The 15,786-nt window shown below is 37.6% G+C and overlaps 1 protein-coding gene across 4 annotated transcripts in view; it reads left to right on the plus strand.

The window, feature by feature from the left end:
* Positions 1-15,517, plus strand: part of gigyf1a (GRB10 interacting GYF protein 1a) — a 34,645-nt gene extending 19,128 nt beyond the window's left edge. For 2 of the 4 annotated variants that reach the window (XM_065248615.2, XM_065248617.2), the window contains exons 13-26: positions 2,340-2,499; positions 2,588-2,754; positions 3,052-3,155; positions 3,245-3,351; positions 3,661-3,731; positions 3,808-3,933; positions 4,020-4,208; positions 5,542-5,711; positions 5,993-6,153; positions 6,577-6,740; positions 6,858-6,905; positions 8,197-8,335; positions 8,538-11,938; positions 13,920-15,517. In XM_065248615.2, coding sequence (XP_065104687.1) covers positions 2,340-2,499; positions 2,588-2,754; positions 3,052-3,155; positions 3,245-3,351; positions 3,661-3,731; positions 3,808-3,933; positions 4,020-4,208; positions 5,542-5,711; positions 5,993-6,153; positions 6,577-6,740; positions 6,858-6,905; positions 8,197-8,335; positions 8,538-8,602 — 1,671 coding nt within the window. In that variant the 3' untranslated portion in view covers positions 8,603-11,938; positions 13,920-15,517. The remainder of the gene's footprint in view (positions 1-2,339; positions 2,500-2,587; positions 2,755-3,051; positions 3,156-3,244; positions 3,352-3,660; positions 3,732-3,807; positions 3,934-4,019; positions 4,209-5,541; positions 5,712-5,992; positions 6,154-6,576; positions 6,741-6,857; positions 6,906-8,196; positions 8,336-8,537; positions 11,939-13,919) is intronic. The other 2 variants (XM_065248616.2, XM_065248619.2) reach the window with 1 other exon arrangement.
* Positions 15,518-15,786: the final 269 nt, after the last annotated feature.

The following is a 15,786-nucleotide window of genomic DNA, read 5'->3' on the forward strand; positions in this document are numbered from 1 at the left end:
GTAAACCTAGATTATCTTTAATCCTGTTGGTCTGTTACAAAATACCATATAGATAATTTATTATAGCATGTTAAAATTGCCACTTTGTAGGTGTGAGGGAAAAGTTGCAATTTTTGGGTGTGTCCTTTAAAATGCAAATGAGCCGATCTCTGCAGCACTAAATGGCAGTGCCATGGTTGGATGGTGCAGATTAAGGAGCGGTATTATCCCCTTCTGATATCACAAGGGGAGACCATTAATTACCTATTTTTTCACATGCTTGCAAGGAATGGTTTACGAAAACTAAGTTACTGGGTTGATCTTTTTCACATTTTCTAGGTTGATAGAAGCACTGGGGACCCAAATATAGCACTTAAACATGAAAAAGTCAAATGTGATCATAATATGTCTAAATCTCAGTTAGGGATTAACTTTAAACTTGCATTTTAGGTGGTTTAAATAAAAAATTCTACAATTAAATGTGTGGCTAAATGATCAGAAACAGACACCGTGGTCGTGGTGGCGCTATTCAAAGATGCGTTTATTATAACTCATTATATCTCAACATAGTTAGTTTGGCGGCCCAGAGTCAGTAACATGTTTTGTTGACTTTGAAGCATTAAGTCCTGGAAATGGCACTTCATGACAAATGCGTCAACACATCTTGTTCATTATGTCACAATATTTGAGCCTCGCAATATTTCCTGCCACATTTTGTTACCGTATTGTCTCAGGCGATGATGTTTTTGTCCTGTGGCAACTATCGTAGCTTTACTATGCTTTTTGAAAAGGATGGGTGACCTTTGGACTGAGCCGTTGGTTGCATTTCACAGTCTCACCACTAGATAACGCAAAATTTCCCTGATTGCACCTTTAACTAAATATTTTAATATTTTTCATTGGTTTTAAAGTTTTATCAGTAGTATTTTACGTAGTTATTGTTATTAATACCTGTTATTGGACCTTCATCTGGTATATTTCTTTTTTTATTTTTTTTATTTGGCTTTTCATAAACAGGGAAACATTAACAAACACAACCTGTTCAATTATGAGTGTCAGAAATAATAAATAACTGAAATAAACAAAATATATATATACATATTATACATACATATTTAAATAGAAAATATATAATATTAAAAAAATTAAAAAAATAAAAATTAAAAATGAGTGTATGATTGTCTGCGTAAATACATGAATATTTAAACATAGGAGGAAAGAGATATAGATATAAATGACTTTTATAGTGTATACAAATGTTATATACCTTTGTATATCATACCTGAATAAACTCCTACCTTTAAAAAAACACTGCATATACCTACACAATCATACATGTATGCGCCTTAAATACCATTACACCCCATATATTCATACAAACACAATTATACTTATACACCTGCATGACCATGCATATTCATACCATATATTTCCTTTTTTTGTACATAAAACGTATCTGGCCATTTTGCACAAGTATTCTAATATATTGTAGTGTTTAGGGATTACGGATTTTTTAGTGCCGATGCCGAGAGCCGATGACCAATACAGGCTGCCGATTTTCTTGAGCCGATATTTGAAGCAGATACTGCTTTTGCTCACTCAATTTACATAATAAAAATGACACGATGATGCCAAATGTTACAAGTCTCAATTTAAAAAAGTAACATTTATTAAACTAAAAAAACAATATTTAACAAACAGTAAAAGCAGGTGAGGGTGCTATGAACCATAAACTGCACTATCCACAATGACGAGGAACTATCAGCAAAGGATATTGATTTCTAGCACTTTACTACTACAAATAAACATGAGAAATAAAAACCTGCTTTGTCAAGCTATGATTAGCTGTGATTTTAGTCACATGACCCGCCAATCGCTTGCGGCTTCCAGCACTCTGTCTGTAAATAATGGCGGAAAAAATCTGCGAACACACCAGCCACGTATCAGCCGATGTCGATACACATAAACTTGCAAAAATCAGCCGATATATCGGTCTATCACTTGTTGTGTGGTCACATGGCATGCAGATTAAACAAAAAAATGTAGCTATTGTTTTTAGACTTATTTATTTTTCTTATTTATTTACATTTTATGATTAAATTAAATTAGTTTTGTCCCATCAACTCACAATCCCCCTGCAATTCTCTCAAGAACCACCAGGGGTTCGCAAACCCAAGTTTGGGACACCCTGTCCTAACAAAACCTCATGTTTAATTACTAATGTCAAAAAAGAAGGTGGTAAATAAATTAATAGACAGATAGTCTTTTGTGCCATAAATCTTGACTAACATAAGTAAAAAGCAATACAATGTCATTGATACTCTTAACAGTGAACATGTTGCGTATTTATGTGTGTATAGGAGGCAGAGAAGATGGTGGCAGCGCTCCAGGACACATCTCTAGAGGAAGAGTGTTTTACGCAGACTCTTCAGGAGAGCAGGAACACGGCCTCTGCTCTTCCTCTCTCCCACGACTCTGCCATGAAATGGTTTTACAAAGACCCGCAAGGAGAGATTCAGGGTACACACGCTCTTTAATAGCTAGGCGACTATATCTATATGCATGTTTTCTCTTTCATTAAATGTCTCTTTTTTTTTTTCTCCCTCAGGTCCATTTAGTACAGTGGAGATGTGTGAATGGTTTCAGGCGGGATATTTCACAATGAACCTGCTTGTTAAACGTGGTTGTGATGAGGGCTTTCAACCTCTGGGGGAAGTGATTAAGATGTGGGGCCGTGTGCCTTTCGCCCCTGGCCCCTCCCCTCCACCCCTCCTGGTAAGAAATCAATCATTTCTTAGACCTGAACCCCACCCCAGGGGGCAGTCTTGAGGGTCTGGGTGTAATGGTGAATGTTGTGGCTTTTTTTTTGTTGATCATCGGTTATTGATTTTTCATGTGTGTTTGTAATCCATGCTTATATGTGTACTCCGTATAAATATCTGATGTTAGCGTAGTAAATGTGTCTTATCGTTTTCTCTTTTTGAGTTAATGTGCGTGTCTTATTTTGTGGGTTAATATGCGTGTCTGATCTCTCTTTAGTTAATATGCGTGTCTGATCTTTTTCTGTCTCAGGGTAATATGGATCAGGAGCGTCTGAAGAAGCAGCAGGAATTAGCGGCTGCCACCGCTCTTTACCAGCAACTCCAGCAACAGCAGCTGTTCCAGCTCATCAACAGGTGAGTGTGGTTAATTTTAGAAATGTTGCTGTGTACACAACATGTATGGTTGAATTGTGGATCCTGATGTTTATGTCTGCGTTATGTAGATGTGGAGAGCAGGGAATGATGCCTTCGTTGAACAGGTCGATGTCAGTGCCAGATACAGGGTCCATGTGGGATACCATGATGCATACCTCAGCCTCACAGCCAGCAGGTACACATACACAAAACTATTTACATTTCATCCATTTGGAGATGCTGTTATCTAAACGGACTTGAAGTCCACAATCAAAATTTAGTTTATTTGGCAATAAGTTTTAGAGCTAAAATCCCCCACGTTAATAGAGCTATATGAGAGAGGTTTTAAGGAAGCTTCTAAGGCATTACAGACCCAAACAAAATTTTTTTTTGTCTACATGTCACATCACAGAACAAGGATAAATACCCCTATGTCACCTTTAACATTAGTATTTATTCACCTGTCTGTAGATCAAAATCATAAGTCGTCTTTTTCCTCGAGCAGGCGGTGAGGCCAGTCTATGGGATTTAATGAATTCTTCATCTCAGGGTCCAATTCTAGAACAGCTTCAGAAGGTGAGTGCTGCCTTTGATGCCCTCTGGTGGTGATCTCAGGAAATGCTCCGAACTCAATCTTTACGCATGTTTTCAGTTACATGAAAGAAGAGAAGCTGAACTCAGGGCCAAGCGTGAGGAAGAGGAGCGGAAACGGAGGGATGAAAAAAGGAGAGAAGAGCAGAAAAGGAGAGAGGAGGAGGAGCTTTATAGACGCAAGCAGGTCTGTTGTTAGAAACTTGACTTTTCCTCACTAAAACCTACAATTGTTCGCATTTATGGTTATTTATATCTTACTTTTTCTACCAGCAACAGGAGTTGCTGATGAAGTTGCTCCAGCAGGCTCCGCGTCAGGGGTCCTCAGGTTCTGGGTCGAGCTGGAACAGTGGACCCATTCCTGGGCTGGGGAAACAGAGCAAGCCCCTCAACCTTCTGGACGTCCAGCAGGAGGCTGAAAGAATGCACAAACAACAGCACAGAGTCCAGCAACAACAACGGGTAGGAAACGCATACGACACACACACAGCTGCAATTCTGAACACTGGTAAAGGGGTTAAAACAGGCTTTTTTTTACAAGTTTCCCACCGATACCCATTGCCGACTATTCAGGGTGTTTTCACATATACACTGTTTAGGTCGGCCCAAATGACGTGTCGCTCCGAGTACGGTGCGTTTGGGTCAGTGTGAACACAACAGCCGCACTCGGGTGCGCACTAAACAGCCGCTCCGAGACCGCTCTAAACAGGTGGTCTCGGAGCGGCTGTTGCCAAACTTTGGGGCGACCCACCTGTGGTGTGAACACTGCTGGACCTCGGGCCGAACCAAATACAGGAAGTTCTCCACATGTTTGAGCCACTGGGCTTTCGTTGTGACGTGAGCCGGGTGTTATATTGTGGGTTAACAACAAACAAGCCAATCCTGGTCCGTTGCATAGAGATTCGCTGTCTCCTTTACGTTTGAGCTGATGATTTTATAAATGCATAGCTGTCCTTCACACACAAATAGTGACATTACGGGCTTTTAGCAAACGGCTCCGTGAGAAGGGCTTTAATAGAACAGCTACGCAATTTTGCGTTAAAGCAAAGAAACTTCACAAAGACGTGCATCGTTTATCTCCAGATCTTGATAGCTGCGCTCTCTCTGTCAAGCTGGTTGTCGTGGAAACGTGGGGGTGGTCATGAGACCGTAAGAGCTGTCAGAGACCAATGACAGCGCTGACCGTTGTCACATGGTGTACGGTGCGGCATTTCGAGTAAAGTAAAATATATATATATGTGAACACGGACCGCACTAACTGAAAAATGATACAATGTATTTTGGTGCGCTCCGAGGCCGCACCACGGTGCGCACCAATATATGTGAAAACAACCTCAGACTGATATCTGCCGATACCGATAGTTTGGTGGTTATATTAACTTGCATTAACTAAATTCTGAAGAAATTTTTTTCTGAATGTTATTTATTGACGTAATAACCACTAATATTGAACATTAAGCTAGTGATGTTTCTTTCCATTTTCTATACACAGATCTCAAATTCATGCATTTTCCTGTTATCTTTTGATTGACAGGATATGACTATCAGCTGATAGCCGATAGTTTATTATCAATTATTGGCCGATATATCAGTGCATTTCCAATATTTTTATTTTGTAATGTTCTCTGAGGTCCACTTATAACATTTTTAAAAAATTTAAAGCATTTTCGTTCTTGTTTTTGACCTCCTTTAAAACCTTATGTTTTTATTGTAGGGTAACCTTTTGTGTGGAAATGTCAACAACACTTTGAATTGTATGACCAATTTAAAGGTTTGTGAATGTCTCTCTCTGCAGTGGGGTGACGCATCTTCGATGTGGGGAGCTGGACCTTTGGATGGAAAGGTGAGTGGTGGTGGCAGCCCCTCAGGAACGGGGATGGGCATCTGGGACGAGGCCCTTAAGAACCAGAGCGCCCTGCGCAACAACATGGGCCTGAAGAACAGCCGCAGCAGTCCGTCGCTTAGGTAAACCCAATAACACTTTAGTCATCCTAAATAAGCTTTTAAATGGTCCATCCCAACTATCTTGAGAGCGGTCACTGTTTAGTCCTGTGATTTCTATTTTTATGTGTTTTATGTGGTGCTGAAGTTTATTGCGTTAAACAATAATTTTAAGTTTATTTTGGTTGCGTTGAACCTATACAACAAAAATGTTAAAAGATTCGTTTTTTAAATAGTAATCTAATTTATCTTAAAACATTCAGTGTGTGTTGTAACTGTGGTGTTTGTGTGTGTTTGTGGTGCAGCGAGCAGTACATGATGAGGGGCCGCAAACGCACAGAGGAAGAGGAGCGGCTGTTAAAACTCCTGCAGGGGATGAAGTCTCAAGACGGCTTCACCACCTGGTGTGAACAGATGCTGCATGCTCTTAACACCTCCGCCAATAATTCCTCCTCCTCCCAGGATGGTAAGATATATTTATCTCTCTCTGTCTCTCTAAACATCAGCCTTACTCCATCTGTTAAAGCGTAGCTTTGCCACTTTCATCCATCGTATGTAAGTGTGGACCGAGAAATTCATGTTTATTAGATCAGTCAAGAGTAGATTTATTACTGACAATTGAGGATTGTAATTGATCACAGAGCAAAATCAACAAATCACCTTTTTGTGAATTTTTTTTTTTTTGCATTGCAAAATTTTTAAAAACAATTATAAAGGTCTTAAAATAAATAAAATAATCTAAAATTCTGTACAGATACAGAGTAGATTATACAGAAGTAAAACAGTGATTTTGTTCCCATTTAGCTAACCTCATAGTCGTGGGGTGGACTTTACTATTCCTTTAAATTTATGAAAGAGTGTATAAAAGCGTGTCTAATGTGATTTTTAGTTACCGCCATTGTGGCGCACCTAAAGGAGGTGGAGTCTCCGTACGAGGTGTTAAACTTCATCTGCTCATACCTGGGCGATACCGTTGAAGCCAAAGAGTTTGCCAGACAGTTCCTGGAGCGCCGTGCCAAACAGAAGGCTAACCACCAGAGGCAGCAGCAGCAGGTGTGTGCAAAGAAAGACTTCAAGACGTTTCGTGTGTGTGTGTGTGTGTGTGTGTGTGTGTGTGTGTGTGTGTGTGTTTGCTTGCTCTTACTTGAACATCTTTGTTCTCCCGTGTAGCTCTCCAAAGAGATGGCTGGACTTACCATGAATAATTTCCCTCTGCAGGTATGAGCATATTAGCAGCGTTGTCTGTACTTTTCAACCTGGTAGTGATTTATAGTCGTTTATTATGGAGGACAACAAGAGTCATGCAAAATGTAATAAAGCACTTCAATATTTAATGACTACCTGGACAATAAAAATAGCAATTAATACATTTGTTTAAAAATTCATTAATTTATCTATAAATAAATAGACAAAGTTACAAAAAAATCATTATTTAACATTTTATTAGGCAATAATAAGTGAGATTATAAAAATAATGTAGAAATTAAATATTAATCCATTTAATAAATAGTTCAAATTAATATAACAATTTACAAAAACAACATAAAAAACTCAATTAGTTAATCGTTTTAAATTGCATTTACAAATTCTAAATTAAAAAATGGAATTTCAAAATGTATTTCAAAAAGCGATTTAAAAAGAGAAATAAATAACTGGATTTATAAATTGAACTACAAATACAGGTTTAAATTAGGCATTTAAAAGGGCATTTCCGTTTAACATTTTTGTTTTCATTTTCCCAATGGTTCTCCTTATTCTTTTCGAATATTCGTTTTGCTTTTTGTTTTAACCTCTCTATTTAGCCTTTCCATGACTCTTTGGATCCTCATCCGAGATCTATAAATCTGCGCATGACTATAAATCAGAGCCAATCAGCGTGCTTGTTACATCCACCTGGCCATAGCTAATTTGCATTTCTCATTTGACCATTTGCAAGGTCCCAAAGAGTCACGGAAAAGCTAAATAGAGAGCCTAAAACGAAAAGCAAATCGAATAGCGAAAATAAGGAGAACCATCGGGACAGAAATGTTAAACGGAAATGCCCTTTTAAATGCCAAATTTAAACCTGTATTTGTAGTTCAATTTATAAATCCAGTTATTTATTGCTCTTTTTAAATCGCTTTTTGAAATACATTTTGAAATTCTATTATTTAATTAAGAATTTATAAATGTAATTTAAAATTATGAACTTATTGAGTGTTTTATGTTGTTTTTGTAAATTGTTATATTACTTTGAACTATTTATTAATGGATTAATATTTCATTTCTATGTTATTTTTATAATCTCACTTTTTATTGCCTAATAAAATGTTACATAATGATTTTTTTGTAACTTTGTCTATTTATTTATAGATTAATTAAAGAATTTTTTAAACAAATCTATTAATTGCTATTTTTATTGTTCAGGTGGTTAATAAATATTGAAGTGCTTTATTACATTTCGCATGACTCTTGTGGTCCTCCATAGTTTATGGTGGGCTCATGTTTTATCTTCTTTTTTGTCTGTTAGGATACTGTACGAGGAATGAACCCCAGTGCCCTGCAGTCTATGTTTCAGGCAGTGCATGCTGGGAAGGGAAGCATGGTCTATGATCAAGCAGGAAAGTTGAAGAGAAAACAGATGCCGCACTCTGACCCAAGCATCTTGGGTAATCTTCTTGCTTTATTTCATTCCTCTCACACACTGTTTTTGTCTCAAGTATTGTATAATTTTAAACGGCATTTGTCCTTGTGTTTAGCGGATGTACACAGATAATCATTTTTGTAGTTTCTGTGAATCTCTGTTTACAAGAGTTTAAAAATGAATGCTTTTAACTGTATATCACATTCTGTCTGTCTTTTTCTCTTTAGGGTACTTTAATGGTGGCCCTGATCGGTATGTTTTTAATGAGATGGAAATGGTCGAGGATTACTGAATCCACAGCAATAGCTACAAGAGGCCTTTAAACCCGCGGGTCCACCTAATCAGACTCCGCAAGTCGAATGTGCACTGCTTTGAGGGGATTGGGAGGGGGGGTTGTAAGCCAGGAGTGAGATATCAGTTTTGCGGGAGGGGGGGCGGTGTTTCAGAAGAATGTAATTTAACAGGGAAGGGAACAGGTGTAAATTTATTTTTGTGTGTTGTGTGTGACGGGGATGGTAAACTTCTGGCACTTACAGCATTAAGCACCTTACACTCAGACTAATGCACTTTATTAAGATTTGAATAGTCGTTTTTTTCTTTTTGAGAAGATTTACACGTGTATGTATGTGGTAGGCTTCAGAAATATTACCACATACGTATACTCTGTATGTGTGTGTGTGTGTGTGCGCGTGTGTGAAATGTGTTGAACCAGAACTGGAGTTTGTACTGGGAGGTAACAGTGGCGATTGGGGGACCATTGCGTGTTTCAGTTCAGACATTATCAAAAAAACATCCTCTCTTTAAAGACAAACACTGTTGTTTTGTTTTATATATATATATATATATAAATATATAAAGTTTCTATAAAAAACAAAGCTATTAAAAAAAAAATGTTGATTATAAAACTTGAAGATTTGCACTCAAATAAAATGCAAGATAAAAAGAAAAAAAAAAGAAATGCGTTAGATATTACAGAGATGATAAATATTTTTGTGATCGCGTGCCTGTGTATGTGTGTATTCACGCGCGTTTGTCCGAGATGAGAATGAGGGTGTGTGCGCATTCAAAACATACCAGTCTGCACAATGTATTTTTTTTATCGCTTCGACGTATGATCAAAAGAGGCCATTTTGTCATTTGGAGTGAATTGTTTTGTATTTTGTAAACCGAATGTGTGGATGTGAGCACTTCTATATGGGGAAACTGTGTGTATTACTCCTCTTGTGAATGTGCAGTGTTTGTATGCGAGTGAATGAATGAAAGGCAGAGAGAGAGAGGGGCAACGGCACAACACATCCTCTTTCACCAGCCCTTCATTCCCCAACAAAGAATAACCTCTAGATTCAAACACAAAAGCTTTAGCCCATTTTATGCCAACCAGCACTCTTATTTTTCATGGCGGGGAGCGCGAGTCCTTCTTCCTGTCTCCGCCGCCTCATCGTTGCCTCTGTGAGGTTTATTAGCGTCATCTTGTTTGTGTGTTGTTTAAAAATGTCTGTACCTTTAAGATCTAATAACTTGTGTGGTACATTGTGTTTTTCTTTCGATTTTTTTCTGTCCCCACATCTGTGCCTAAGAACTAAAGGGCGAATGATTAGACTTCATTGCTGCCATTGAGACATTATTTTTAACAGAGGGTGTGGCTTTGTGCGTGGCTCCGCCTCCACACCTCTCTCATGCTTGTAAACCAAGAGCCTAGCGTGCTGCGCGTCATTATCTGTACAGTTTAAGTGTAGCCTGGGGATGCTTTGATGAAAGAAATGTATGATATTAGGAGGATGTGACCTAACATTGCCTTTCTGTCCACTCTCTTGCTCTCGAGTGACTGAGGTTTTGACTATTTCTGGCTGAAAAAAAAAACGATCGCATCAAACTGTGCAAGTGCACTCAGTAGTGCACGAATTGTTTATATATTTTGTTACTTGTTCATTATTGTTGTCGATGACAATGATGGTGTTTGTTTTTATTTTATTGTTATATGTATATGAATCTATAAATATTAACAAGTTAAAAGTATTGGACTACAAGGAAGAGCACTTGGGGCTGCTACTTTTTTTTTTTTTTTTTTGAATTATCCTTGGATTTTAGTTGCCACCTTGTGAAGTGCATTTCTGTACTTTTTTTTTTCTTTCTGAGAAACATTGAATGTATTCCAAAAAAAATTTTTTACGGTGAAGATGGAGTCGCTCAACACAGGATATTAATGCACGAACGGCTGGACATTAAATGGAGTGAAATCAAAAGTTGGTTTAACTATCTTCACGTCGGCTACCGCAAAAACACACTGCCTCTACAATCCTGTTCATACAGACTTTAGACAACAACAAAAATGAAAACTTACAAAAAGCTATTTTATTCCATACTGGAGTTTTTGTTGTTTACAAACCACACGGACATTTGTGGATGCTTTTTCCTTCATTTTTGTGGTGATTGACTATGCGATTCTGCAGTTTCGAATCATTTTGTTGAGGGGGATTTAATGGCATGACATCAGACCCCTCGCGTGCATGTTGATATAAGCGCAGCCTATATAACTCGCTGACTGAAACAAACTTGGATCGCTGGAATGGATTCCTTTATGTACCTTCATATTACGAAGGGGCGCGTTTAAACAAAAAAGTCCAAACAAAGCGACAATTTTTCGTTTACTGATCTTCTGTTCTTTGTTTACCTTCGGCTAATTTTTCTTATGATGGAATCAAGACGGAAGAAATGCTTTATGCTCCTGGAAAGATGATAAAATCAGCACAGATGACCTCTTGGTACTTTGACTTGCATCCATTCAGTGCTTTAACGTTTTTCCTTTTTCCTAAATCTCTCTCTTCTTTTTTTTTAGTTTGTGGATAATTTTTTTGCTGTGTTGATCAGATGGACATATCTGTGATTGGATGTAGATTAGACATGATCTATGTATGACCTCAAATCTGCAAGATAATTCCTTGGACAGTGTGAACACATTTTATTATTTTTGTATGATGTTTTTGTTTTCCCCAGCCTTCTCTTTTGAGGGTGGAAGGGTTGTTGTCATCATCATCATCACCACCACCAAGATAACAAAAGGGACTTGCACTGCCCTGATACCCTCACCTATGCACTTTTCATTTGCTTCATACTGTGAGGAACCTTTACTTTGGGGAGCACAGACAAGAACGCGAGATGTCCACTGTCTATAAGTGGACGGACGCTTTGCCACCCATTGATAAACTCGCATGCGAGAATGAGAATTTCGTGGTGTTTCTTCACCAATCAAACTCTTACTATAGACTGAAAAGGTATGTTGCAGAAATGTTGGGACATTGGACTTTTCCCATGGATTTTCACTGAACAATGTTGATATTAAACAAGCAATCTTCAAGCCTGCTTACGGTTTGGAGATTCCGAACAGTTTTTCTCCAAACAGCGTTCTCCGTTATGTTTAAAAGGATTGGTCCAGGGTGCTAGCCAACACGATGTTTTTGTGGACTTGAATTGTTTATGTCATGACTGAAAAAGACTTGGAGGACATTTTTTGGGGAGATAAAGAAACAATAAGCTTTGTCAGCTCTACGCCACCACCTGCTGACTGCATGGCTGAAGTTCTAAGACCTTCGGCTTGAAGTGATCACAGCGCTACAAGACCGTCTGTTTGGTAATGAACCCCTGTTTTTTATGTACGTAGATGTTTTCTGGATGTGATTAATACTGTTTGCTAAACCAACCAAGGAAAACACCACCGTTTTTCAATATTTTACTATGTTCTTACCTCAACCTAGACAAATGAATACATACCTGTCTTTTTCAGTGCATGCACTTTTAATCTTTGTACAGCGCCATGTGAATGTGTTAGCATTTAGCCAAGCCCCATTCATTCCTATGGCTCCAAACACTTCCATGCTTTCCCTATTTAAAGACTGTTACATGAGTAGTTACACAACTAAGTATGGTGGCACAAAATAAAACTTTTGTTTGGAGCCATAGGAATGAATGGAGCTAGGCTAAATGTGAAACATTTAAGAAGCGCTCTACAAAGATTAAAAGTGCACACATTGAAAAACGTTAGGTATGTATTAATTCATCTAAGTTTAAATATTGAAAAATATTGAAAAACTGTGGTGTTTTCCTTTGAAGAACAATTTAACATATTATAATGCATTCCTTGGCACCTTTAATGTGCACTGTAAAAAGTTCAAGCTCAAGTAAAAGATAATTCTCCCCTTTTTTTTAAAATATGCTAATTTTCCAGCTCCCCTAGAGTTAAACATTTGATTTTTACCATTTTGGAATCCATTCAGCCGATATCCGGGTCTGGCGCTACCGCTTTTAGCATAGCTTAGCATAATCTATTGAATCTGATAAGACCATTAGCATTGCGTTAAAAAAAAAATAAACAAAGAGTTTCGATATTTTTCCTATTTTTAACTAGTTACATCGTGTACTAAGGCTGACGGCAAATTAAAAGTTGCGATTTTATAGGCAAATATGGCTAGGAACTATACTCTCATTCTGCCGTAATAATCAAATTATTTTTCTGCCGTAACATGGCTGCAAGAGGCCCCATGATATTACGCAGTGCCTGAAAATGGTCCTCTGCTATAGACCCTTTTACTGTTTGTACACAATGATGACGTGGCAGCGTATGCGCGCGCATTTAGGCAACGGAAGCATCGTAAGAATCAACAGTGAAGCAACACAAACAGTAAGTAATTTTAAAAAAATTGACTTTATCAACATTTTCAACACAGCTAGATCCGTGTACTATAGTGGAGTGGATAAAAGACGTTAGCAGATGGCCAAAAATAAAGTTGCCAGATACATATATACGTATATTAGTATATTATATTAGTGCAACCAAACGCAACAACTGGACATTTTGATGTTGAGAAACCGTTTTAATAAACTTTCTGAGTTGCTACCACGTTAGAACCAATGGGGAATAACACCACTTCTGTTGCCCAAATGCGCGCGCAGGCTATTTGATCACGTGAGCTGTAAAAGGGTCTATTGAAAGTTACCAAGGGGACTAGCGCTGTGTAATATCATTGCGCCTCCTGCAGCCATGTTACGGCAACAAAGTCCTTGATTATTATGCCAGAATGTTAGTATAGTTTCTAGCCATATCTGCCTGAAAATCGCAGCTTTTAATTTTCCGTCGTTCTTAGTCAACGATGTAACTACAGAAGAGTCAAGTTTTAAATATAAAAAATATTGAAACTCTTTGGTTCTTTTTTTAGCGCAATGCTAATGGTCTAATCAGATTCAATAGATTATGCTAAGCTATGCTAAAATTGGTACCGCCAGACCCGGAGATCAGCTGAATGGATTCCAAAACGGTAAAAATCAAATGTTTAACACTAGGGGAGCTAGAAAATTAGCATATTTTCAAAAAAAGTGGAGTCTCCCTTTAAAACCCATATACCAAACAGCAGAATAGCATAATGGGACAGCTTTTACACAAGCAAGCACCATTAATTTACTCAGGAAATGCTCAACCAGCTTTGCGTTGACGGTGCAAAAGACCCCGAGTTCAATCCCAGAGAACATGCGTATTGATAAAAATGTATAGCATGAATGCACTGTAAGTCTGCAACACATATTTAAATGTAATGTATTCCTCTGTTGTGTTTTGTTAGATCTTTGCTGTTCCATATTGAGAGATGAAGATGGAGGGTCTCCATTGCTTCGTTCATCACCATCTCTTCTCTCTTCCTCTACTCACCCATCAAAAGAACACGTCAGCTATACGCCAAGCTTGGGAATTTTCAGTCTGCAACTGCACAGCAAGAACTATGATCCCAGGAGGCAGTTTCCTCAAACCATGGCGCTATATTTGGACTACATAAGAAACATGGTTTCATTTCCTCGGTGGAAGAGAACTGTGACTGGAAATGCAAGATGTCAGACGTGCACAGATAGTGCTGTTCAAGTGCAGCCAGGGTTGACTTTGCAAACACTGCACACACGTTGAATAACTACCTGTAATACAGGCCTTCATACACCCAAACCTAACACGACCTCATATACACTGATACGACTCGACACAGTCCCACTTAATCTCTGGCTGCATTGTACATAATGTATATAAGTCTTTATCATAATAGCTGTTGGGTTTTCCGGTTTGTTTTGGATTATGTTTCTCTTATGACATGCCTTAATTCACTTCAGCCAATGAAGGCGCACTTAAAGATAAACAAAAAACTGTCATAGAGACTAGCTGGATGACGATGGTGTGTTTTTAGTTAAGGAACCCCATACAACATTGTGTTTTTGAACCTGCTATTCCCTCTTATACAGACTGAATCATTTTAGGATTACATATGATTATTTGCTGTGTAATTGATGACCTGAATTACTTGCTGGTTTTAATTGGGCGAGTGTATAAAATTCATTACAGATATTTCTACCTGGCATTAAATCAGTTTTTGCTTTTATTCCTAATTCTAATGTTAGGTGCAGCACTGTTGATGTTTATAGATATATGACTGACTTTGTGACCGAAGGGGAGTCTGAACCTAAACCAGTAAACCAGGCTCAGAGTTTGTACTGTATTTGAGAGTCTAGAATCAACACCCTTGTTCATATGTACCGTATTTATTAGGATATGAAAGGCAAAAACTGTTTCCAGGTCAGACATCTTACCAGAAAGCAGTGGTTGTTTAGAAATACTTCATTAACATGCTTAAGTGTCAGCTACAGGTATTATAAAGATATGATAGATTGTAATTTGATGAGAAATGTGATACAGATTATTTTAGTAAGACATTGTCTTTATAAGGTAATTAGGGGTCTGATAATACAAATCACATGGGACGACATGCCTAATATGTATGAAAACGAATGACAATGTGTGTTGCTTGCTCATATTTAAAGATCCATTGTGCAAAATGCCACACTGTACTGTATTAATTGCATCACATAAAATCTTTCATCAGGTCCTCTGCATTCATGTTAGGGTAATTTACATATAAACAGATGCAAAGAATGACCCTGGATCAGCACTTTTAAAGTGAGTGGTCTGGTGTATAATGAGAGCCCTTTAACCAAACCGGTCATCTTTAACTACATGTTGATTCTAAGGTTGGATGTCTTAATATGTCCAGTAATGCAAACATTTAACGAAGGCCACTAGAAACTATTTGGAAATTAAAAGGTATGAATATTCATAATGTAAATAGATTTTTGGGGTTTCTGGTTTGTTTGATGAAAAATAATAAATATATGTAAGAATGAATCAGTGTGTGGATTTGTCTTGATTCTTGACAAATTATTCATTATATTAATTTGTAACAAATTAATATGGTCTTCATTATGGACAAGAAATTTCAGGGCAACAAATGCATTTAAAGTGTTTTCATTTTATTAAATCTGATTATTTTATTAATTGTAGGAATTTTTTATATTCTATGCACTGATAAAAATAAGTTGTAGAATTTTCATGCATATTTTTAAGTCAAGTTTACTGCTATCATTTCAAGGTCTTTACCAGAAAATCTACTTGTT

Source organism: Paramisgurnus dabryanus, chromosome 2 (assembly GCF_030506205.2).
Source record: "Paramisgurnus dabryanus chromosome 2, PD_genome_1.1, whole genome shotgun sequence".
NCBI lineage: Eukaryota > Metazoa > Chordata > Actinopteri > Cypriniformes > Cobitidae > Paramisgurnus > Paramisgurnus dabryanus.